General features: G+C 36.7%; 1 protein-coding gene across 3 annotated transcripts in view; it reads left to right on the top strand.

Annotated features, from left to right (window-relative positions):
- CNTN5 (contactin 5) overlaps positions 1–25,228 on the top strand; it is a 680,570-nt gene that overhangs the window by 639,226 nt on the left and 16,116 nt on the right. For 2 of the 3 annotated variants that reach the window (XM_014966118.1, XM_014966119.1), the window contains exons 17-21: positions 291–449; positions 874–1,023; positions 11,899–11,969; positions 15,099–15,333; positions 24,643–24,752. In XM_014966118.1, the coding sequence (XP_014821604.1) occupies positions 291–449; positions 874–1,023; positions 11,899–11,969; positions 15,099–15,333; positions 24,643–24,752 (725 nt within the window). The remainder of the gene's footprint in view (positions 1–290; positions 450–873; positions 1,024–11,898; positions 11,970–15,098; positions 15,334–24,642; positions 24,753–25,228) is intronic. The other variant, XM_014966120.1, reaches the window with a different exon arrangement.

The following is a 25,228-nucleotide window of genomic DNA, read 5'->3' as shown; positions in this document are numbered from 1 at the left end:
ATAATGGAGGATTATTTTTTTTTAATCTGTTTCTATTTCTAGTTCTGTTGCTGTTGCTCTGACAAGTTAATTGAAACTCACCCACACAGCATTTAGAACAGGAACAATCACAATTTACCAGCAGAAATCATGGAAATGAGGTATCTCCATGATAACCCTTGTATTTCCCATAACCCTTGTATTTCATGGATATTGAACTCCACTGGTTCCCTACAGAAACGTCTCCTGTATTATTGCTGCTCATCCGCGATGACGGTGTGGTCTGTTTGATTATTCCACTTTATTTCTAGGTCCTCCTGGTCCCCCAGGGGTTGTAATAGTGGAGGAAATTACAGACACCACAGCAACACTCTCCTGGAGTCCTGGGGCAGACAATCACAGCCCTATCTCCCTCTACAACCTGCAAGCACGCAGTCCATTTTCTCTTGGCTGGCAGACCGTAAAAACAGGTGAGAAAAACTTTCAAACAGCACAAGTAGACTGTTCAAAACTCCTGCTCATCACAATAATAACCACCGGCAACTGCAGAAACAGAGAGTCTTAAGAGAACAATGATAAATTAAAATCACTGATTTTTTTTTCTTTTTTCATTCCTTTCATGTTACTTAGCAACAGCTCTGAAAGGACACCACAAAGACATCTGCCATGATGCATCTGTGAATAAGCAGAAAGACCTCCCCTATATCCTTCAATCTATGTCTTTTCAGGGGTACCACAGTGCCAAAAACCTAGCTGTAATTTCTGACATATTAGATCCTTGATGTCTATCATTTCTAATGGCCATATTGTATTCTCAAAGTCCACTTGCCATTGAGACACTGCACATGAACTTCAGATTTCTGAGTGACCTACATATTTCTTTACTGTCTGCAGTTCCAGATGTGATAAGTGGTGACATGGAGTCTGCCATGGCTGTTGAGCTTAACCCTTGGGTGGAGTATGAGTTCAGAGTTGTAGCAACCAACAAAATTGGGACTGGAGACCCAAGTGCACCATCACGAATGATCAGAACCAACGAAGCAGGTAAGAAGAGATTAAAAAGGTTAGTTTTCCGGTATTATCAGAAACAAGAACTATTTTATAATAATAGAATTATTTTCTTCTCCCTGGTACACATCTGTGTGTCCAGTCATCACTGTTTCAGGGTGATATTCTTTGTAATGGGGAGCCAGTGTGTTTTACTTACAGGAATATTGTTTAATTTACAGAAATTTCACATAAACCCATTCCCTGCTGTCTTAGTCCCTCCGTGTTGCCTTACTCTTCATCCTACACTTAAGCCATTGCTGCCTACCCTCTGGCAGTCTTCCACTGTTCTTTGGTTGCAGGCTGCTTCTCAGTCTCTTCACACAGCTCCTACCAAGGAGCCTCCCTCCCTTTATTCTTCATAACTTCTCTCCTTGAAGGTGCACAGAATTTTTTTCAGCAAGTTAGGGAAGACATGGGAAGCTTCTTAATTTGAGATGCCTTGTGCGCCAAAGTGTTTCTTTGTCATGCACACTCTACCATAAACTGTTAGTGCATTTAAAGAAATTTCATTATATTTCTGACTGGGATGGTACTGTGGGACCTAGAAAAAATGTTTAATATTGCGTTTGGGTCTCCTGAAAATTGCAGTGGTCTCAGAAAGTTTGAAATCATTGACAATAACTTGTGCAGAATGAAGGAAGATAAAGAAGGATTAGGAATCTGAGAGAAATCCCTAGGCAGCTGGAGACATGCATTTTAAGAGGCAGAAAGAGATAGAGATAGGGTTTGAACAAAGCCTGAAAAGAAAAATGCATCTCAGGACACTTTCAAATTAATCTATATTCTTTGTTGTTATTTAGGAGGCCTAGAGACTTTTGATTTTGTTTTGATGTTTCTTCAGCTGAATAAATTATAAGTAGTTTATTAATCATACAGAATAGATGAGTGTCAAATTCAAAGATCCCACCTGAATTTGAAAGCAGAACTGATTTTGTAGTTGGAAATAATCTGGACAAATTCAGACATTGTGTTGTACTCTGTCTTCTCATTAAGGGAGATTATAAGAATTACAAGTGGCAATGCCAAAATGTGTTTATCTCTCTCATTCTGAAATAAAATTCTTATCTTTTAAAATAAGTTAATCTTGTGTCTCAACTCCCCATAGGTCACTGGTCTGTGTATATGCCACCCATAAACCTTCACAGCATAATGTTCAGGATGATTTTCTTAGACAGAAACAAAAATCAATTGAATAATTGGGGCTGGAGTGGATATCGGGAGGTCTCTAGTCCAGCCTCCTGCTCAAAATTGGATAAACTGACTTCAGAGCAGGTTGCTCTGGGCTTTGTCCAGTTGAGTCTTTGAAATCTCCAAGGAGGGAGATTGCACATCCTCTCTGGTCAACCTGTGTCAGCAGTTAACTAATCTCATTGTGATTTTTCTTTCAATCTATCTCACTAGAACTCCCCCTATTTCAATTTATGACCACTGTCTCTAGTCCTCCCACCCTGCACCACTACGAAGAGCCCATTTCTGTCTCCTTGATGACCTCCCCATAGGCATTGGGGACTGCTGTTATGTCCCCCAAAGCTGTCTCTGCTCTCCCAGTGCAAGCCCAGCTCCCCCAGTCTCTCCTCACAAGGCCAGAGCTCCAGCCTCACCATCCCGGTGGCCTCCCCGAACTTGCTTTAGTTGATCAATGTCTTTCTCATTGTGGCACCTAAAATTGGATTCACTACTTCAAATGAGGTCTAACAAACCTATCTGCACTTGTAATAAGACATATTTATTTTTTTCTGCTTTAAATAACTGTGTAGTTGCTAGTTGATATTAAATTTCACTGTGCAATCACATAACTGCACTGAAGTGATTTGATTCCCATTCACGCACGTGGAATTTTTTCCAACTCTCCCCATCTTCTGCAAGCTCCCCACAGTGTAAAACTTGACAACTTTATAGCAGAAGCCTCAGATGCTACATACTTTGTTCCAGAAAGAAGAAGAGGAAAGGAAAATGAAATAAAAAACTCCAGCTGCTTCTGTCTGAAATTATTTTAAAAAAAAACATTATTGCACCACCATTATTCTTTCCTTGATTTTGTACCGTATTTCCTCAGCAGTGAAAATTCTGTTGGACCCAAATATTTGAACAACTTCTCTATTTATTCAGGTGATACATATCAGAGATGACAAAAACATTCTGGAAAAGGTTTATCCTGTAATCGTTTTCACCCCTGGGATTATGTTCTTTCAGATGAATATGTTTCCTATTTTTGAAAGAATATAGTTCAGGACTGTAATTGACCGGTTGTATTGAAGCTGTGAGCGAATGTTTTTCTCACAAAATGAAGTTTCAAAATCTTAGATTTCATCTAACTGTCATGGATTTTAGGCTCCCTCTTCTTCTTTCCCAGTGTTGATCAAACAAAGGCTGTATTTACTAAAACATATTCCGACAACTCTAGTGAAAGTCTTCTCCATGCGCATCCATTTTCAATATTCCTTTGGACAAACATTGCAACTTTACCTCTGTAAAAATGAATTGATAAATCATAATAATGATCAGTAAAACAAAATAATTTGGGGACAGAAAAAACACACAGTGTGCAGTGTATTTTCAAATGGTGATGGGTGTTCATTTCTGGGTAATACTCCACTATTGTTGCCATTGGAAGGAACACACGTTGCTACTCAAGTAGCAACGATCTGTACTCCAGTAAATGGGGCTCCCCCTGATAAACAGTGATGTAGCTGATAATAATGCAGGTATTCTTGAATAATAAATCAGTAACATATTAGTTAAAACAGAAAAAAAAGGCTACACTCGATGTTTACTTGCACTTTTAGCTTCCCGGTTAGGAATACCTTTTTGCTACCAGAGTTACAGCTGCACAAATGTCATGCTAGAGGGGAGTGTTTTGTAGCATGACATTGAAATCCAGACATGTGCCAGTAAAACAACTTAACAGCCTTCAGAGAAATTGCATTGGAATTTATTTGGCATGCCTGCTTAACATGGCATGGTACAGCAGAAGTCTATTGTCAACCCCTCCATTTCAAAACACCTTTCTTTAAGAAAAGATTGTGAATGATCTGGGGGGTTGTATTTGTGGGTTTTTTTAATTAAAACATAGATGCGGTCTCATTTTTTAATCTATAGAGAGAGTGAGAAGACAGGAGTTACAATAAGATATAATTTTCCAATTTGTTAGAACCTGCATGGAGTTGTGAAGTCAGAACAATAACAAAATGGACTCTGTTTTAAACAAAAAAAAACAAAACAAAACAAAACAAAACAAAACAAACCCTGCTACATGTATAATTCTTTGCAAAATTACATGCAGCTTATAATTTTTATGGCACTCTTGAAATGCCAGTGGCTTCATGATCTGCTTCGCTCAGGCAGCCACTTTTTCCTGGAATCCAGATATCCCTGAAGTCCAGAGCCTGTTTAGCTCTGTCCTCTGACACATTTCTTTCAGTGATTATGTGAATTATCACCCTTGATAGAGTTATCAGATGCTCAAGGAAAGCTAGTAATAGTTTTCATTGGGTTTCATATATGGTTTTCCAAATCAGAACATTAATAACTGTCTTAGTGTATTACCCAGTGATCTATTATTTTTCAGAATCTCTGCATTACTATTTTTTACCTCAATTCTTAAGTCATATATGTGAAAGGACATTATATTTCAGAAAGAGCAAAGCATCAGCCTCTCTACTCATGACCCAGGCAGAGTAACCTGGCTCTTTGCCATGATGTTAGATGTGCCCCACAAGTGGAAGCTGGCAGGCTGCCCCTGCACTGAGTAGAGCTCCAGAAATACTGGTCCACCAGCAGAGAGGGTGACTGTGGCTCATGCTCAGGTGGGAGCTGAGATCCACAAGCCTGAAGGAGAGCTGAAGAGACAACCCACAGAGGAAGCAAATGTGTAATTCTGCTCCCATTATTTTATACTTAAACGGAAATCGGCATCTGTAATTTAATGGCACAAGCTAATTTGACTGGAGACTAAAGTCTTTTCCTCTCTCCCCACACCTCACTTATTTTATCACTTCTTCCCCAAGATAGTAACAACATTTTATATTAGTCCATTATCTAAAAATACCCATGGAAGCAATACTTAGGGTAGTGTAAGGAAATCAACAGAATAATAAACAGGTTTCCACTTCCTTTAATTTTCTAATTAAACCCTAATCTTGTTATTTAGCTCATATTTAGTTAACATGATTGCTTTTCATAGCTACTTTCAGTGGAATGGATAATACCGCAATTTTCTGGCACATCTAACTTATAGCCAGCTGCTGCATTTCTGTCAGTTCTAGCCTTGATACATATTTTACAGGTCCACAAGGTGAAAAGAGCCAATAACATGAATTTAAACATGTCTGGCATTCCACTAAGGCAGTCGGGCATTTGAAGCCTGGGGGCAAAGCATCAATTACATTATCTATTCATGGGGAAACATGGGGAGAAAGAAATTGAGTAGAATCAAAGTTTAACCTGCTAATCATGCATGCAAACTTGATTTTATGAGGTAACATTGTAATGCACTCTGTTAGTAGCAGATTGTACACAGGCTTTATTTTTAATAAGTCCTTATTTTCCATTAAGTCACCGTTACTCTCAGAATTTCTTCATAGCATAACGAGAAATGCCTTTGTGGCAGGAAAAAGTCACCTGTTTAAGACTGGCTCTGTTTTGGGTTTTTTCTTCGTTCTTGGTAGTGGTGTTTTATTTGTTTCTGACCTGTATAAAAGAAGTTTTGGGTTTTCCCATTATCATACCTATTTTTGCTCTAGAAAAAAATAATAATCTGCTTTATCTATGACATTTGGAGATGATTACCTAGGCCTTTGTAGAAAACTTGCTTTTCCATAGGGAAAAACAAAAGGAGGAGGGAAAGTAGATGATAATCATTGACTACATGGGTATATTTAGAACAAATAGGCTACTAAACCTTAATATTGCAGGCTCAAACTAATATGCAGTATATATTGACAAGAATGCACGTGAGGGCGCTAGAGCACCTCTCCTACGAAGACAGGCTGAGAGAGCTGGGGTTGCTCAGCCTGGAGAAGAGAAGCCTCTGGGGAGAACTTATAGTGGCCTTCCAGTACCTGAAAGGGAACTACAGGACAGATGGGGAGGGACTCTTTATCAGGGAGTGGAGTGATAGGATGAGGGGTAATGGTTTTAAATTGAAAGAGAGGAGATTTAGATGAGATATCAGGAAGAAATTCTTCCCTGTGCGGGTGGTGAGACACCGGAACAGGTTGCCCAGAGAAGCTGTGGATGCCCCATCCCTGGAAGTGGTCAAGGCCAGGCTGGATGGGGCTTTGAGCAACCTGGTCTAGCGGGCGGGGTTCCTGCCCATGGCAGGGGGGGTGGAACTAGATGATCTTTAAGGTCCCTTCCACCTCTAACCATTCTATGACTCTATGAAATATTTTCCTGGGAGGGCAAGAATTGGAAAATTGGCCTTTACACAGTGAAAGAGTTTTCACTTAACATTCCTCTGTTTCCCAGATGTGTACTGCAGGAGATAGATAGATGATAGAGAGATAGATAGATAGACAGACAGACAGATACAAAAGAAAACATCCGAGAAATAAAAACAGCCAAATGTGTTCTTGCTTTGGTCCTCACATTAGGAAGTTCTCTTGAGCAGACAACAAATCCTTTTCCTTCCACCCATATGTTTTCCACAGCTAAGAAAAGTTGGGTTTTAAACAATAGTATCTTAAAAAAAATAAAAAGCTCTAAACCAAAAAAATAACTGCAACTGTACCTTGAGCAAACATTTTCTTAAGGACTAAAGCCAAGTTTATTAATTTACTTCCCCAAAAAGTGTAGGAATATCTACATTTTGTTTCATTTTTCTTTATTTGACAAGATGTTTCAGAATTTATACAAAAAATACCCATGTGGAAAATATCTTCATGACTACAGGATTCAAACAGAGTAAAAAAGGCCTTGTGATTAAAGTGTAAAATTGGGATTTGGGAAATCTGGACTCAGCTGCTTATCACAAAACTCTCTGTAAATTTGGGCAGCTCATGTTAGCATTTCTTACTCTACAAGCAGGAGGTTTGTAAGGGCCTTGCTTCTCTTTGTCTTCCCTCTATCTCATCTATTCAAATCACAAAATTGAAGGCTAGAGACTAAATCTAACTATATGTTTCTACAGCAATATCATAATCAATTATAATCTTGGCTGCTAAATACTTTTGTTCTGCACAAAAATTAAGACACACTGCAAAATTAAGAATCTGTCATTTCTTTGTAATAAGTAAACCACACAATTAAAAAAAAAAAAAAGCCACTCGACATTTCCTTAAAAAAAAAGATAAAACAGAAACACTTTAAAATGATTAATTATACATTCAATAACACTTTCTTTTTAATTTTCTTTACAAGATTGGAATTTTAAAGAAGATGAACTATTTTTCAAGTGCTTTCAGTTTTTCCGTGTACAACATGGCATTATATTTTCCTTTCTAAAAGAAAAGGAATCTAGAGCTAAAGCAGTTTAAAGGATCTTTTCAGTTCACTCATTGAAGTAAAAATGGGGAGAATAAAACTGTTTTTAAATAACATGTAGATTTTATTTGTTTTCTTTAGCAAATTAGAAGTAAAATAGCAATTTTGAATAAAATTAAATATATTTGTCAACTTAAAAAAAATATTCATTTTTTTCTTTCCAGTTTTAATTTTTCTACTTTAAAATAAAATTGAAGCAAAATTCAAATTATACCTCTTTCTAAAACAAAATGGCTGTTTCATTTCTTATAATGTCAAAATGAAATATTTAATAATTTTCAATATTTTGCCCAAGACTGAGTACTTATATCTCTGAATGTGCTCATCTTCACAGTCTATCAGAATCCACAGTTTTCATTAAAAAAAAAAAAAAAGTCATACAGAAAATCCATCAGCAGTGCAGCGTGAAGAGAGGGGAATTTTTAAAACTCTCAACCAAAAACCCAAATTAAGCAAGAAAGCTAACACCTACCCCAAATGTTCATGGCTTCATAGCTATGGTATTACCTGCAACTTCCAAAAGCTTCCCAAAAATTTACATTTAAATGCAGATTTAAAAGATATAGGTGCAATTGTCAGCACTTTATAACCACAAAACCCTCAGGAATATCAGTTCTATGCATACATTATGTCCTAAAAAAACCCACTGTTTTTCATGTATATTTAGCTTGTAATGGTAAGATACACATGAATTCATGTGTAATCATGTATAATCTTTACCTTTCCATATCAGAGAATCATAGAATCTTAGAATGGTTAGAGTTGACAGGAACCTTGAAGATCATCGAGTTCCAACCCCCCTGCCATGGGCAAGGACACCTCCCATTAGACCAGGTTGCTCAAAGCCCCATCCAGCCTGGTCTTGAACAGTTCTAGGGATGGGGCATCCGCAACTTCTCTGGGCAACCTGTTCCAATGTCTCACCACCCTCATAGGAAAGAACTTCATCCTGGTATCAAATAGAAATCTCCCCTCTTTGAGTTTAAAACCATTACCCCTCATCCTATCACTCCACTCCCTGATAAAGAGTCCCTCCCCGTCTCTCCTGTAGGCTTTTCTTCATTTATATTTTAAGTATGTTGTCAAATGCTTCTTAGGGTTACATTCTTCACGCCTGCTGTTAGATAAAGGTTTTTTTATTTGCATTAGGGGAGATAGATAAGTTTTAATAGTGTTTAATGTCACTTTTATTTTGAGCATATCACAGTACTTCTGTGAAAATGGAAAACAATAAGAAACAAATCAAGTTCCTGGCAAAGTTGTATCAAGATTTCTGTTTGTGTGCCTTAAGTGGAGATGTCAACATCAATGTGTGCCAGCATACACCCATTATTTACTGTAACCCATATCTAGTCACCATGTATTTCAGAACATGTTTTTTAGTACTACTTGTTGTTCCCATCACCAGAACAATGGAGAGACCAGGCTTTTAACTCCCAGCCTTACCAGTGGCTGAAGAAACAAATGAAAAGTTGATCTGATCCCAAAGAGCTGACAGTCTAAGAACAAACCAGGAGACAAGTACTAATAGGTAGCTGACAAAGGGGTTAATGAGAAAGTTTTGATCAGAACTATAGATGCACAGTCAAGCTAAGAGTAGTCATACTTTATGATTCTAAGGACCATTGTTAAGCCAAGGAGTGATTCATTTTCCAGTAAGTGACACTTTCTCATCTTGTTAAATGTAGACATATTAACACAGCAAAAAGCTCTTTGCTACTAGTTGGGGTGTATTTATACAGAAGAAACAATACTGAATTTCTCAGCTTTGATAAATACTAAAGAAAAGAGGTCCTAATGTCCTTGTTCCCCAAGCACAAGGACATGGATGCTGTGTCCAGGAGCCGAATTTAGTCATCATCCTTGCATATTTGGTGCAAGTGTATCTCCATGAGTGTCACTGCCAAGAATTAACAACTTAAAGATTGGGAAGTCACTAATTGCATGGCAATAAACTTGGGCTATGAGTGACTAAATTCAGATATAACACTGATGTAAAGGTGATGCTGCCGAAAGGGTTGAAAATATATAGCCTTGGTGCCTGGCAAAAAATGTTTTCTTTTAATAGTTTTCTTCACTTAACTGTTGCTCATTTCAAAATGTTCCCCTCTAACTGTGTATGCTCTGCTTTGCTGCAGTGCAAAGGAAATTCATTCCTTTGACACATTTGTTCTTTTAATGGTTATTCATTTGAGAGAGTTTCTCTGTGTGAATGCACATTTCAGTTTGGTGCAAAAGAAATTCATCGTGTTGACAGTTTTATTCTTTTAATGTTTATTCATTTAAATAGGGCTTCAGTCTGCAAAGCTGTTAACAAGAAAACTGTAGAAAGAGGGCACTGCTGGTTAAATAAGTCCATCATGTTGGATGTTTTGAAGGAGTATGGAATACTCTCTCATCAGGAACATGGCACTTATATAAAAACTTCATTTATCTTTATAACTTCACCAAAACAATATCTTAAAAAGACAAGAGAAAAATGGTTTAAATATTCTCTATTAGAGATGGCATCATAATTTTTGCATGCTAATTAACTAGCAGATGATTCTTCATCTGCATCTTTTTGCTGTAGAACATTCACTGTTACACTGTTACACACTGATTGATTTTATTCTTGTTTTAACCAGAGGGCAATTCCTCACCATTCAGTGTACATAATTCCTGAAAGGAAAATTGAGTAACTTTTTACCAGGTGAAGATTAGATTTTATTTTAAACTAGTTCATGTCTCCAGTCAGTGGGGTCTAAACAATCCTCCTCATTGTTTAGACAGTTATCTTTGGATATGATGAACCACCCCAAAGCTCTGCATTCACTGGAGAAGGAGCCTGGAGTACATGCTCAGCCTGGGTATCTGGCTTCCCACTAGCTAAAGTTAAACTGCAAAGCAATTTATAGTTAAACTGTAAGTCAAGAACTTTCAACAGAGAGTAACTACAAAAGATATCATTTAGCATGTGTGAGGCAGGAAGGAAGGAAGGAAGGAAGGAAGGAAGGAAGGAAGGCAGGAAGGCAGGAAGGCAGGAAGGAGTCGAAGGCATGATGAACCCAGCTTTATTGCAGAAAGATGTTTCATACATTAGAAATCTCCCCTATTAGTGTGCTAAGAACATAGATAAAATAGCTCTTATCTCTTTTGCAACAGTGAAAATCAAAAGCAATTGATAAGCTTTGTGGGTTTGGATCATTTATGAGAAAAAGCAGAATTGGGCTTATGTTCTTTAAAGGGGACTTCAGAGTTCAAAAAGACACTACCAAAAGAATTCTGAAATTTTATGTGAACTTCCAGGATCTAATAAAAACTGCACTTTCATTGAACTTAAGCTGTTAATGATCAACACGGGAAATAGAGAGGACTGTGTACATTTATTTAAATGTATTTTCTTTATATTGTTCAAAGGCACTGTGCTACTCAATAAATAAGCTAAACAGCATGCAATAAGGCTTTAACAGTTAATGCCTCACAGTACATTTCTACCAATGACCTATGTACTGCTTAAAGAAAGAAAAGAGGAAGCTTATATCCTAGGACCTATTTAATCAAATAAAGAATGCAAGCATTACCTGCTCACAGTAAATAAACTCAAGACATTAGTCAGTTTAGAAGCTTCATTAAAGGCACTAAGTAAGATAAAAGAAATTCTACAATTCCAAAGGTACAATTAAAATTTGTGAAGTTTTACAAAATATGGTAACTTATTCACACTGATGATAGTTATAATTTCTTTCAAAGAATTTCAGCAGCTCCTTGTATGCACTTTTAAAGCCAAAATGGTGGTCTCAATTTTTTAGGAACTTTGGGTAATACTGTTTCTATCATGTTGCAAGAAATTATAAGGGCTATTTCAGGATGGTTACTTAAAAATTTCTGAAATTTGGCTCCCTGGTAAAGCACAAAAGAATAGATTTGCAAGAACTAAACCACTGTAATAATCACAAATGACCTGGGAAACAGTAGAGACTTATTATTCATGTCCTTAAGATTTTACCTGAAGTCTAAAATATGTCATGTTCCCTGGCATTTGATTTTGTCAATCCAAAAAAATACAAATGTTAACAAGATAATTATTGGTTTATGTCTTAGATGATCCGTACAATAAAATTTGGACTTATCTGCAGAAGAAATAGTGCTTAAGCAGCTTTTTATTCCAATATTATTTTTCTTCTCAGCTTATGCTTTGTTTGAGTTTAACAGCTTGACTGTGGAATTCTCCAAAATGAAACTTGAGTGTATTTTCTTTACCACAGAGTGCTATGTTTGTTATTTCTGTTCTGCTTTAACAGCCTCATGTCTTCTGCAGCAACTTATTACTACTGGGAAAACTTCAATAACTTGGACATTCTGTTTTGTTTTGTTTTGTTTTGTTTTTATCCTTTTTGCTCACAGTTCCAAAGACACCTCCAGCTAATGTAAGTGGCAGAAGTGGAAGGCGACATGAATTAGTAATAGCATGGGAGGTAAGGGACTTTTCTGATTAAAGGTTTGGTTTCATGTTTACTTCTCTGAGGGCAAAGTAAAGAGTATTGTACTGGGGTTTCCTTACAGCAAATCTTGGCATGACATGAACACAAAATGCTGTTCTTTAAATATGTTCTAAAGTTTCAAAGTAATGTGCATCATCATGCTGTTTGAATAGAGGGCATTATGGTGAATATAACCCACCTAGTAGCAGCTCCAAAGTTGTGCTAATTCATCAGTTTTTTCTTCCTGGTCTACTGCTTGGGTTAATTTGACTTTTCTAGATCTTATATGAATGCTACACCAGATGAAACAATAGCCATGGGAAGAGAAGGAAAGCCTTGCAATTTTGGGTTTAAGTATTTTGTAAAAATATAAAACTGAAGACCTGAAATAGAACTTTATTTTGAGAAGATATTTGTGATGCAAGACGCAATACAGATGTATGACTGTGCCAGTAGGCAATTGGAGGAGTGGGAGTTGCTTTCTCTGCTAATCATAAATAACACAATAGAACAGAAATTGTTCTTGAGGAGTTTTCAAAACTTCTAGATTCATGATGAAGAGTTTCAGACTCTGAAGATATACATATATACATATACATATATATATAAACCCAAGAAAAATTCTGTCAAAGGCATGGGGTTTTAACAAAAAAAGCTTTTGCCTAGCCAAGGAGAGATTCAGATGGTAAGAGACACACAGAATTCTGACTCACTGCTTAAAATGGCAAATTTTAGGACATCTGAAGAAGCTGTCTTCTGGTTGCACATCTCCAACACAAGCTACCTGAGACAGCTGAAACAGCTGATTTCAGTTTGCTTTATAGTCTATACCTATAAACAGCAGAATCTCTTCTATCAGGAGAGGATTTGCTGAATCCCAAAGAAAAAGATCAGGTGGCTAGAACTGTATCTGATGTAAACTGGCCTAATCCCAGTCCCTAATATCATAGATTAGTATGTAGTATTCATATTAAATGTGTTTATAGTGCTTCCCATATGACTGTAGTGGGGGACTACTAGAATGTGTTATATCTCCCTCTCTGTCAAGGATCGAAGTTTTGTTCCAAAAGAAATCAGAGACCCATGGGTGTCCCATCCTGCCATATAGGTACAACACAGTTAAGAATTAGCAATTGCCATAACATAACTTCCAGTACACATTGATTCTTTTTCCACAAAAGGCAGCTGATGCTTCTTCACTTGCAACTAAGGAGCACAAACTGCCATTAAGGAAGAAGGTGTCAATCCTTCCCCCTTGTATGATTTGTTTGTTGTTTCCATCAATAGCTGATGCTGTTCTTCTTACTGTTAATACTTTCAGTGCACTGCTGTTTCACATTCCTCTTAAACTGCATCAAGTCATGAATAAATTGAGATCACAAAAAATCATGGTATTTCATCTGTGCCATACATAAATTGTGGAGTGGGCATATTTACATTTTTTAATAATTTGAAAGATTGATACCATTTCTAATTTTAGTCACTATCTCTCTTCAAGAAATGGTAAGATATAGAGCATAACACAGAAAAATATGCAATCAGAAGCAAGCATTGAAATTTCTGCTAAAGAACTAATCCTAGCACATTGGATAACACTCCAACAACTCAATACAGATTACTGTACTGTCTGGTTTAGCCACTGGATTTCCATAAGGTTTAACCACAGAGCAAGTCAGCACAGCTCCAGCACAGTCAGTCTGTGCTTTTTCAGGATCCAAAAAAGTCTTATTTGATTTACACAGGCAACTGGAATTCAACAAAGTACTTTGAAGTCTGAAGAGATAGTGAGATGCCGGGTCTCTGGGAATTCAGGAAAAGATTAACATGCCCAGACCCCTGAATTATACTCTGCAGGTTCAAACAAAATTTTATTCCTACAACTTTAATTCACAGGGGGCATATTTAACATTTGCAGTGAAATCCAAGGGTTCTGGTTCTTCTCTTGTATTTCTGGCTTTTCTTTATAATGACTGTCTACTGTCAAATCCGTAATTACTGCAGAGATACAAGGTTTCTCCTTTCCTACTCCAACCATGAGATTAAGAAGTCTGACTTGGTTTTTCTTAATTAATTAGTCATAATTTGCTGAATCATAATTTATTTTATTCTTGGATGCACAGTGTACAGCTTCAGAAGGATGGGTGGAAAGTGGTGTTTGCAAGTGAAGTGCCTGGGGATGAAATATTCGCTTGCAATGTGGAGGGGAGAGGACTTGGTGTCCCCTGTGCTCCTGCTCTGATTCATACATTCATTAGCAGCAGATCTAAGATGGGGACTTCAAAAGAGGGAGTTAAGACACACTTTTTTCAGCATTTCCCATAGGTCTAATATGTTTCAGCTGTTAAATATACTCTAATTCCTAAACTAGTCCATTGATTTTATAAGAAATGTAGGCAATAAATTAGCATGACGAATTTCATTCCTTGAGCTGGAAATGTAAGATTTAGCTTTTGCAGTGCTCAACAACAGATAAATCCCTTTGCTGACTGGCTACTTATGGCAGATCTGTCCCAATTTAAGTGGCTAATTTCACAGATTCTCTAAGAAGAGAAAAGCAAATGAGATTTTTTTTTTTCCGACAGGGCTCAGTTTGAGAGTTAGGACAACTACATTTATTACCTTATATCCTAACTTTCAAACTGAACCCTACACTTAAATCCCTAACACTTGACACCTTGTTTGGGTACAGAAATTAGATAGGCTGGCACCTAAAACTCAAGAGAGTACCGCTGTACTGTCACTCACATTATGATTTAGGAGCCCTTAACAACATGTTGCTCTATATTTTTCAGTCACCAGAAAGGGCTATTCCACTAATAGACTGACAGTTAAAGCACTAACCATAAAGTGGGAGATAAAGAAGAAAAAAATCTTTCTGAGACCAAGAGTTTATTCATTCTTAGGACAGTGACCTAACTGTGGTGACTAGATGAAGGATCTCCTTCCAAGATTCCTCTTCAGCAACAATTGTCCCTGCGTTACCAGGCATGATAAGTAAAATCCTATTATGTGACTGTAAGGGATGACCCTCACACAAGCAGCCAGATTACGGTCAGCCAGTGAGTGACAGCTTTCTAAATTAGTAAATCCATGTCTGATCATTACCTGAACTTCATTTTTCAGCCAGTGTCAGAAGAGTTTCAGAATGGAGAAGGATTTGGATATATTGTCGCCTTCAGACCCAATGGAACACGAGGCTGGAAAGAAAAAATGGTAACATCTTCAGAGGCTTCAAAGTTCATCTACAGAGATGAAAGTGTGCCACCTCTGACTCCTTTTGAGGTGAAAGTTGGTGTTTACAACAACAAAGGAGATGGTCCCTTCAGCCCTATTGTGGTCATCTGCTCAGCTGAAGGAGGTAAGTTCAACATAAAGTTAACTTGTAAATTATGAAGTATATTATGCTATTTTTATATAATATTTCCAATTATACCATGTTTTTTCTATATTAAATTTCAAAATTCTTTGCAGAAGAGTTAAGTAACATCAAACACGGTTTGCAGAGGAGGTGAACTAACTTGCTAAGGTTACTGAGAGAGCAAGTGACAAACTTTATGAATAGACTTCAAGCCACATCAGTCCTAAACAAAAAAATCTCTTTTAATGAAGGCTCATTCCTAACATGAACTCTGTAGTCTAAATTTTAAGATGGGCTTCCCTAACAATGAGCAAAGAAAGGATGATGGTTTCTAATATTTCTGAGGTTCATGATTTTTTTTTTATGAGCTAATCAGACAACAGCTCAAAGACAAATAAATCCACTTATGAATGTTCATTTCCTGCTTAATGGGTACTAGCAGTGCACAGAATGCAATATTGTTCTTTTTTTTTCTATTATTTTCTCTCTTTTTTAGTTTATTAGTACAAAACTTCTGAAGTTATGTTAATGCCCAAATAGTCAATGTGATTTATATTCCCCAACACTGGACACTTTTAAGATTAAGCTGGACAGGGGGCTGGTCCATCTTGTCTACAATGTGCATTTGCCAAGAAAAATTGGAGCCGATGATTCTTGAGGTCCCCTCCAATCTTGTATTCCATGATTCTAAGAGTCTGTGAGTACTTCAACAGAACAAATGAAAAAGATTTCTGGAAAACTACTATATCAACTTGATACACCTCTCAATGGTATTTTTTTCTGGGGGGAAGACTAATTTGTACTAGTAAATAAGTTATTCTGTATTAACAGAAGTCAATGACTGGAGATTTCCATACACATAAAAGGAAAATAAATGTTATGTCCAGGAGTATTTTAAGCAGCTTAATTACTGGAAGTCATATACTTCTGTTCTTCTTTACTATACTATCTTTTAGATACCCCACTGTCTTGTATAATAGAATACAATATGTACAGGTGGTAGGAATGTTGTACACATAAATGTAGTACAAAGATAATTACATTTCATGTGAAGCTGGAAAACATAAAATGTTATTCTATATTAGCCCACAATAAATGTGTATTTTTGGAGCCATGATTTAGCAGAGATTATCTACTACTATTGTCTCACAGTAATTAAAGAGGTTAGAAATGCTCTTTTTGCTAAAAGCAGTTTCAGTAATTTGTTTGTGTTTCACTGTTTGGATCACGTTTACCAAGTATTCATATTATTATAAAACCAACTACTTTTTTAAATGTAAAAATTTCTCAGTACATCTGGGACATTTTTACAGTTGACTTGGCTGTTCCTCAATGGAAAATGATACTGTGAGACTGATGATGAAGTTTTTATTATTTAACAATTTCATACTCTAATCAGAAGGTTCAATAAAAATAGAGTTTTGCAAGGGAAGACAAAACCTTAATGGATTTTTTTCAATAGCAAAAGCTATTTTAAAAAAAGCTGAATGCTGAATTGTAATAAGTAGTCCTTTGCTTGTTAATTGAACAAGACTAGAAATGGAATAATCAGTAATATATAAATCAATTTTTCTAACATTTCTTTTAAAATATGAACTTTACAACTGATTTGAATAGAATTATTAAAATTAACTTTCTCTCTGTGCTCCCAGAGATAGCTCTAGAAACCAACTTTTCTGATTATAGTTCAGTTATTTAAAAGTACCTGCCCATCATATCTTTCCTAATTCAGTCTCTGTATGTTTCTGTACATTAGACTTTCATTTGGTAAGAGGAATTCTATGGGGCTAAATACTTTATAAGACTTTATTTGAGGAAAAAATATGGGGTGCTGTGACAATACAGTGCAAAATTAATTTATAAAAAGCTTTTCTCCAGAATAACCCTAGGTAATATTCTGAAAATTCAAAAGAACAATGAAACAGTTTATTACAGCTAAATTCTGGGCAAGTGGAGACTGAGGACAACAGATATTTCAGCTTGCTATGAAAAAAAATGGGGATCAGGTTGTGAAAGGGGCATGGACTTTCACACTTCAGAAGCTAAGCAACTGAAGGTGCATTTTCTCAAGGACTTCAATTGAAGAGAAGATATTAAATAAAGATTGACAGTACAATATATTATGGTCCTAGGGCTGACCCAAGAAACCCTTAGCTTACTTGATTTTCATCACACAGTCAATTCTCTGCTCTGCAAACAGCTAGAATAAAGGTCTATGATAAAATTATTAAAAGTTAAGGAACATTTGTGCTACATATTAAAAGGTTACCTGCATCTACAGATGGATCTACAATTGTTTGCTGGCAAAAAAAAAAAAAAAAAATTGTCTAACGAAGTCTAAATCCTTGTACCTCTGCTAAGGACATGGGAAAAAAGTCCCACAAGAGTTTGCATAGTACAGGTTCTGGGCAAGGAAGAAATTTCTTGTTTATTAAGAATGAATGCATCTCTCTTCTCTGGGTGACTGTGCATATTATGTGCTCTCTGATCTGCACTGAAACCCCAGTTGTGGTGGCTGAAAGTTGTGCATTGGCAAGTAGGTCTGCAGGTGGTATTAAGATGTTCTCCTCTGAGAACTGAGCTATGATTACATAAAGTGCGAGGAAAAAGTCTTAAAAGACTGCCTTCCAGTGAGTAAAGAATCTCAGCAAACTCAAGCAAAATGCAGAGCACTTTTTCATAACTACTTGGAGGGGCTAATCCTTTTATCTCTATCTCTAAGTCAGATATTTAAAAGATAACATGACACCAAAGGTTACGGAGGGATCCATGATGCTGATAACCCAAAGCTGAAGGGTGGAAAATGCCTGACATTATAGATGATTTAAGACATTGCTTCTCCTTCATTGACTTTTTGAATTCATAGGAAACATCTCGAGGATAGAGCTCATGTGAGAGACTATCCAGGAATTAAAGATGCAGATGAATGTAATGGAAGAATAGAGAATAGAAGGGAGAAGCAGATAGAAAGGTTGTACAAAACTAGCTGAATAACCCAGAAAGGAAAAAAGCAAATGTGAGCCTCTGGAAAAGATGGCTTAATTGCAGTAGAAAATTATGAAGGAGGAGTCCTTCCTGGAGACCTTAGGAAAGGAAGAAAACAAATAATCAAGGAGAGAAGAAGAAAAAGAAAGGTCAGATGTTTTAGTGAAGTAACAGAGATGATGAGAGCCAGGGATCAGTCCTGAAGAGGGAATGAGGATGCTACACAGAGGATGCAAGATAGAAAAAAAAGATGCACAATTTTCTTCAATAAGAAGGCACAACAGAAGGACACAATAGGTATGTTCCAGCACCAGGGAAAGATAAGCCTGAACCTTTCATAAAGGAACCCTTTAATATGAGAAGGACACACCAGAGCATTTACAGAGCACAACAAGTTAGGCTGCCTGCCAGAAGAAAGGTTTCAATGTGCAGGCCCCAAAACTGAACAGGAGCATGAATAGAGTAGGGATTGTACTGACTGTACTTTACTGTACTTTAGGTCAGGAAAATAATGGTATCAGATTCATACTGAAACAAAGCACTGAATTTCAGTGCAGGATCAGATGGTTTTCATCCACACAGAGCAAAAATGAAAAGGCACAAGGTATTGAAAATGAAACGATGAACAAAAGCAGTGCTAAATGCTGTTTGTTTTAACATTTATATGTTCTTTGGAGATCTTCTTGATCACTACATTCAACTTAAATAGCGAGGGGCAAAGAACACCAAGACTGCTAATACAAGCTTTCAGTATCAGTGAAATCATATGCAACGTCTATGTGTGTTTTCAACTCACTGGGAGAAGAAAACTGGGAAAGTCACAAATGTAGCAAGAGAGAAGGAAATATGATAGTGATAGCATAAAAGCAAGACTGCAAAAAGATGGAAATGGTTGTACTGATAAGAGTGATGGCCAGGTAGGCTTGCTTTAGAAAGCATGACTAGAGAGAGTGTGAGTTACATAGGAAAGACATAACAAAAGTAAAAATGGTTGCATGTCATGATGTTGATGATGTGATAACATATCAGGAAATACAAAACCAGTGTCTGGATAAAACAGAATATGCTTAGGTTCTATGTCATTTCAGAAAAGGGCAATTAAAGAAACTGGGAGACAAACTAGAGGTCAGTTGCTGATGGCCCTGATAAATTTGGATGCTGAGAAAGACCTTTCTAATTTTAGGTAAATATTACAGGACACTGTGATTTATGAGAGAATTTAGCTGCTCAGAGCAGTTTGGAATCCGACTAATGACCTTGTGCTCCGGCTGTGATAATTAGCAGATTCTTTATCCAGTACTGACTAACTGAGAAGAAATAATAGTACTATAGTCTTGTTTTGATGAACAATTAAGACACTATAGAAAAGCTGATCATAACAAATAACAGTGGAACAAGTCATCATTAAATACAGGAAATTGTTTAATAAGCTGGAGTTAACAGTTGAGACCAGAAACCAAAGTGTTCTGGAATGTCTCTGAGCCAAAGGTGTAAAATATACCTGACATTTATACTGCAAGAAATGGTACATTCCTGAGGTATTACATTAATTTTAAGGACCTAGAGATGTACTAACTAAAAGACATTCAGAATAACTAAAAAGCATACATAATAAAATCCAAATAATGAAAAGGGTAAGAATAACACAAGTATTGCCAAAAATTAAGGTGAAAAAAGGTCTTTTTTTAGAGTTAGGAAAGTATATAATGCAGGAAAAAGTATGAAATAAATAAAGTATTGAAATTAAAGATAATAAAGGAATTGACCAGCAATAGTGAAATACTTTCTGATTTATTTTTAATAAATAAGATGATACAGGCAGAATAGCTAATAAGAATGTGAAAGTCTGCAAATTTTTACATCTGTAGTGAAAACTTCTGGTATTGTTGAGTGGTCAGAAATTCAATGCTTTTTAATTTAAGCAATGTAAAATTTTCTGTTCAAGTGTACCATAAATTAAATTCATGACTACCATAGATAGCTAAAAGTAGTCCCCTTTATATGCTCAAGGATCTGGGGCAAGATCTTTTCCATCCCAAAACAATGAAACAAATAACAGTTGTCAAAAAAAAAAAATTATAAATAAATAAATATTTTTCTAAATAAATTTTTTGTTAATGGCCAGGCACCGGCATATTCCTGGGCATATTTTGGAGAAGCACTAATTGGCCAGAGTCAATACTTTGCCATGGATCATGCTGACTATTTCATGCTATGGACAAGTCTATGTCCACATACCGGCTGGTGTCTTTCTCCCTGTCCCTGCTGATTTTAAAAGTATACACATGGCCTATGAGCACAAGAATAAATACAAATTTGAATACATGTACTATAGAAATAGGTGAGAATATAGAAATAATACATATTATTATATAATATATATTAAATAATATATATTATATATCATTATATATAGAGAAACAAGCTTCTAGAAGAAAGAGGGAACCATTTTAAGATGAGTTAGGTCTTTTTATAAAGGTTTTTTTTAATGATCGCCACAATGGGAGATATGAATTAGTTCTGTTAGTTTCAATAACTATCTTCTCCTTCAGGCACCTGATGGAATTATCTTCACAAAAATTGAAAGTTCTATAATTTTTATAAACAGTGTAGTGAATACTACTAAAAACTTCCAGATTTTAAAAGAGAGCCTCGAGCACTGCAAGGTAAACCTGAAGACTCTGTTTTGCTGTTTAAAACCTCCTGAGGGACCCCAGATGCACTTCTGTAACATATACAAGATGTAATGATACTGCACAAAGCTTTTGTTCTTGCTTTGTATGGATTAGTACTAATTCATTGAGCCAATGGGAAAACAAAGCTGTCAGTTATCTGAAATGCAAAGGGCCATACAACAGCCTTTGCGATTTTTTTCCTTCACAACTTTATGAAGTTTTGCATCAGGCCAGCTAGTGAATGATGGATTAAACAAGATACTGCAGAGTGAAGAATTGCAGGCCCATCTCCCCTTGCTTTTCAACCTGAGCCCTTATTAAAACAAACAAATAAATTATCCCTCCCCTTTCATTTAGAGGAAATAATATGCAATTATATACTTTTAAATACAGACTCCATGTCTTTAATTAAGATCTTATATTCATGAAGTCCTGTGGTTCATTTCATAGCTAAAGCAGAGCTACTTGGGGTTTACACGAACCTGAAAATTAATAAATCTGCATATTAGCTGTAACATACAGTGGATTATTTCTTGTTTCTGCCAGTCGATCCATCTGGATTACATCTTGTAAAAGTTCAGCTAAAGCTGTGTCCACTGACTTTTAAGAATGAAATCACAATCCTGTTATGTAAGAGTTTATTAAGCATTCCTTTGAAAAATGCCACTAGCCTCCAGGGGAAGTCAGATGTGCAATCAATATAATAGGAACATCCCCTGCTCACGTGTTGAGGAGAACGTTAGCTGCCACATCCCTTGGTGGAAATGAACCATTTATATTCATGAAGATGACAACGCTCCTCTAAACTTTTAATCTAACAAAGCCTGAATTTTATCAGTCCGCTTGTCCAACTTCTACTGGTGTGCCAAGGTGAGCGAGCCGTGTGTAGGTAACATGCTAGTACAGCCTTCCTGGAATAAGGCAGGTCCTTATTCCCATGTGACACTCCACCATGTAATGAAAGCAGGGTATTTCATGGAGAAAGGAAAGCCACAGGAGGATGTATGCTGTAAGCAAGAGCAAAGGAGAGCAGCATTACAGGAGCACACTTCAGAAGCTCTACCTGATAAGTAAGGGTATTTCAACACTAAATAATTCAATCAGGGAATATTAAAGGGACCATTAAAGATGTTCCCCCCACATACTTTTTTTTTTCCAATTTGCATGACCTCCAGCAGACACCGACAGGTTTAGCATAATGCCATGATATTAAGAAAAGAACATGATTATAACATTGGTGACCACTAGAGAAAAACTTAATGAACCTGTCAAACTTATCATTAGTTTTAGACACACAGAATAAAGCATGACATTGGAGTGAAGCACGGACTGTATTATATCACCAGAAATTATATGGTCCTCATCTTATCTGAATTAATAAAAAATGTTGTTTAGTCTCTATAAACTTTCAGACAATCATAATATACCTTATTCCTAAATATATAATTTCTGTTCTCTTGTTCAACACCTACATTCCCAATGTATAATATCAGCGAAAATGCAGTGAATAATTTCTGGATATGTAAGAAATACATTTTCATCACGTAAAAATATCCAAACTATTTCTATGCCATTTGCTGAACACGATTTTTAAAAATATCAGAAAATATTGTGTTTCTATTCTGAGCAATATATAAAAAACCCTGGTGAATGCTTTGAAGAGGAAATGATTTCTGCATATATAGGAAGTGTAAAGGCTGCCACACCAGCACTTTGTGTACATCTCATATTATTTATCCCACTGCAATCTTTTCTGACAACAAGGTAATTGCTTCAATAATACAAAAACTAGAAAATAGCTTTTGCCACACAAATCTTAGTAATACATAAAATAGAAAGCAAGGAGTAACTATTGAACTGAAAATCATGTTATGAGGAATATATTTCTTCCTAGCACATTTTTTGATATTGAATTCAGAAGATCATTTCACTTATTCCTGGAGATACATTTTTTTATTCTTTGTTACCTGAAAAGTTCCATATATACTTTATACTTATTAGTAATACTCATTGTTGGTGAAAACCATTTTGCATCACATCAGAAATGCTTCTTTTCTTTAGAAGTAAATAAAAAAGAAGATCAAAAAGAGCTTCAAACATTAAAAATTTGACATCAAAAAGGATGAAAAATTCATACAAGCCATGTCAGAGAAAAAGTGTAGGGCAGAAGTGCCAGAACAATGCCTGCAATATGATCAGAGAAAGGAGTGTAGCTAATGACTCAAGACTGATATTAGGCATCTTACTAAGGCAGTTTGATCACTGAGAAAAATGTATCATTTTAACTGAGGCTGTTCCATAAGGAAACTCCTTTTCTGTAACCCACTTAAATGAGCTCCAAAAAAACATTTTTTAGAAAGCTCTTTGATGTGCCTCTCTATAACATAAAAGCCAGGACCTCTGCCTGCCCTTCAAGAGTAGATCAACACATTAGAAAGGTAATGAGGAACATCAGGCCAAGGAAGAAATTGCAGGCTCTGTGACTGCAGGGGAATGTGAATTCACCTGTTTGCTGAACAAGTGAACCACACCAGAATGGTGGGGAAATGTTGCTCACGTGTGCTTCACTGCCTGTATTCAAGCCTTGTCTCCACAGCTTGTCTTAAGCAAATTTTCAGTAATATTTCGGTAATAAAGCAAAAGATCCAAAAGACTTCCTTACTTTGTGTCTCAGTTTTATACATGACAATTTTTGGACACTCGTCACTCCCAATGCACTAACTGATGATATAAAATGGTGGTATGCTCAATGGCTCATTTCCCAACCACTGGAAAAAGTTAGACCTCTGTAAAGTGTTCAACAACATGAAAGTGCAAAGTAAAATGTGCTTGTGGCAACAGTGTTTGGCACGTGTGAGGTGCCCCAGCAGCACTGAAAGACACCCGTCCTGGCTGGAGGGCAAGGAAGGTCTTCTGGTCCAAATAATCAGGAGGTCAGGACTGCAGAGTGTCCTGTGAATAGCATGGAGATAGAAACATGGACACAGGGCAGATGGTAATAACACAGGTAGTCAGGGGGACAAATCCTAGGTCTCAAAGTCTTCTTTAGAAAAGCAGGCCTAAATCAGTAAATGCATCACAGCAGAGAGAGGATGACATGCCCCAAACACTGCTCTCTGTGACTTCAAGGCCATAATAGCATGGTCCTAAAAATTTCTTTTAAGTAGCATTTCATTACATCCCTGGGCATCAATTCTTACTCGCTATGTCCCCAGAGCAGGACTGACTGGGCACCCCAGCAGGGTATCGCTCATCCTGAGCTGACAGAACAGCACTAAAAAGCTAGGAAGGGAATGAATGCTCCATTTACTGCTGAAGTCAGGCTGATCAAGGTGTATGAAATGGGTGTGTGGAAGGGGGGAGAACATTTACAAATATTAAAGTTTTTTTTAAAATCATAGACAAGAGACTGTCACAGTTTACTGCACCTGTTATCAAGTGATGAGATATTGATGTAGCATGACACAAATAAAGACAACAATAAAAATCTCTTCATCTTGTTCAGTTTTTCATGTTCCCTGTAATGTCATGCCTTCTTGTGAGTATTAAGGTAGAATAAAGGAAGTAAATGACAGTTTCAGATGGAGTGTTTTTGATAAATACAAGTTGTTACAGCAGAGGTTTATTGTTTCAATTTTTCTTAATACAGAACCCACTGCTGCTCCCATCGATGTCAAAGCTACGAGTTTGTCTGTATCAGAGATTCTTGTTGCGTGGAAACATATTAAAGAAAGTCTAGGAAGACCACAGGGATTTGAGGTATGAACACAGAATATCATAATGAGAAGCCTTGTTGCTTTTGCTAGCATTGCATTCTGTTAACATGTGCAGCAATGAAACTTCAATAGAAATTATGCTTATTTTAGCATACATACTACCAGCTGTAGAACAATGGTCAAAGCTGTAGCACTGGCACATCTTTTATTTATTTGTGCTTGAAAACTCTTCAACACCAGTTCTTATAACATCTCTTTGACACTTCAAAAATAGCTGAAAGAACTGCAAGTGGCCTAGCATGCCTCTCTCACAGGCTGGGTAAGATTAGGTATTGACTGTTTCCAGCTCTAAGTGACCAGTTCAAACTTGTTATTTACGGAGAGCAATCAACACAGAGGAAGGAAAGAGCCTCAGCCATCCATTTGCTCTCATCCTGCGGTGGCCAGGGGACATCTGCTGGGCAGACGGCAAAAGGTCGGATGTCAAGAGGAGAAGCAGCAGCTGCACCCATCACAAAT

This window comes from Calidris pugnax, unplaced genomic scaffold (genome assembly GCF_001431845.1).
Source record: "Calidris pugnax isolate Ruff unplaced genomic scaffold, ASM143184v1 scaffold20, whole genome shotgun sequence".
Lineage (NCBI taxonomy): Eukaryota > Metazoa > Chordata > Aves > Charadriiformes > Scolopacidae > Calidris > Calidris pugnax.
The sequence above is the reverse complement of the archived record's forward strand: the minus strand, read 5'-3'. Positions and strand labels throughout refer to the sequence as shown.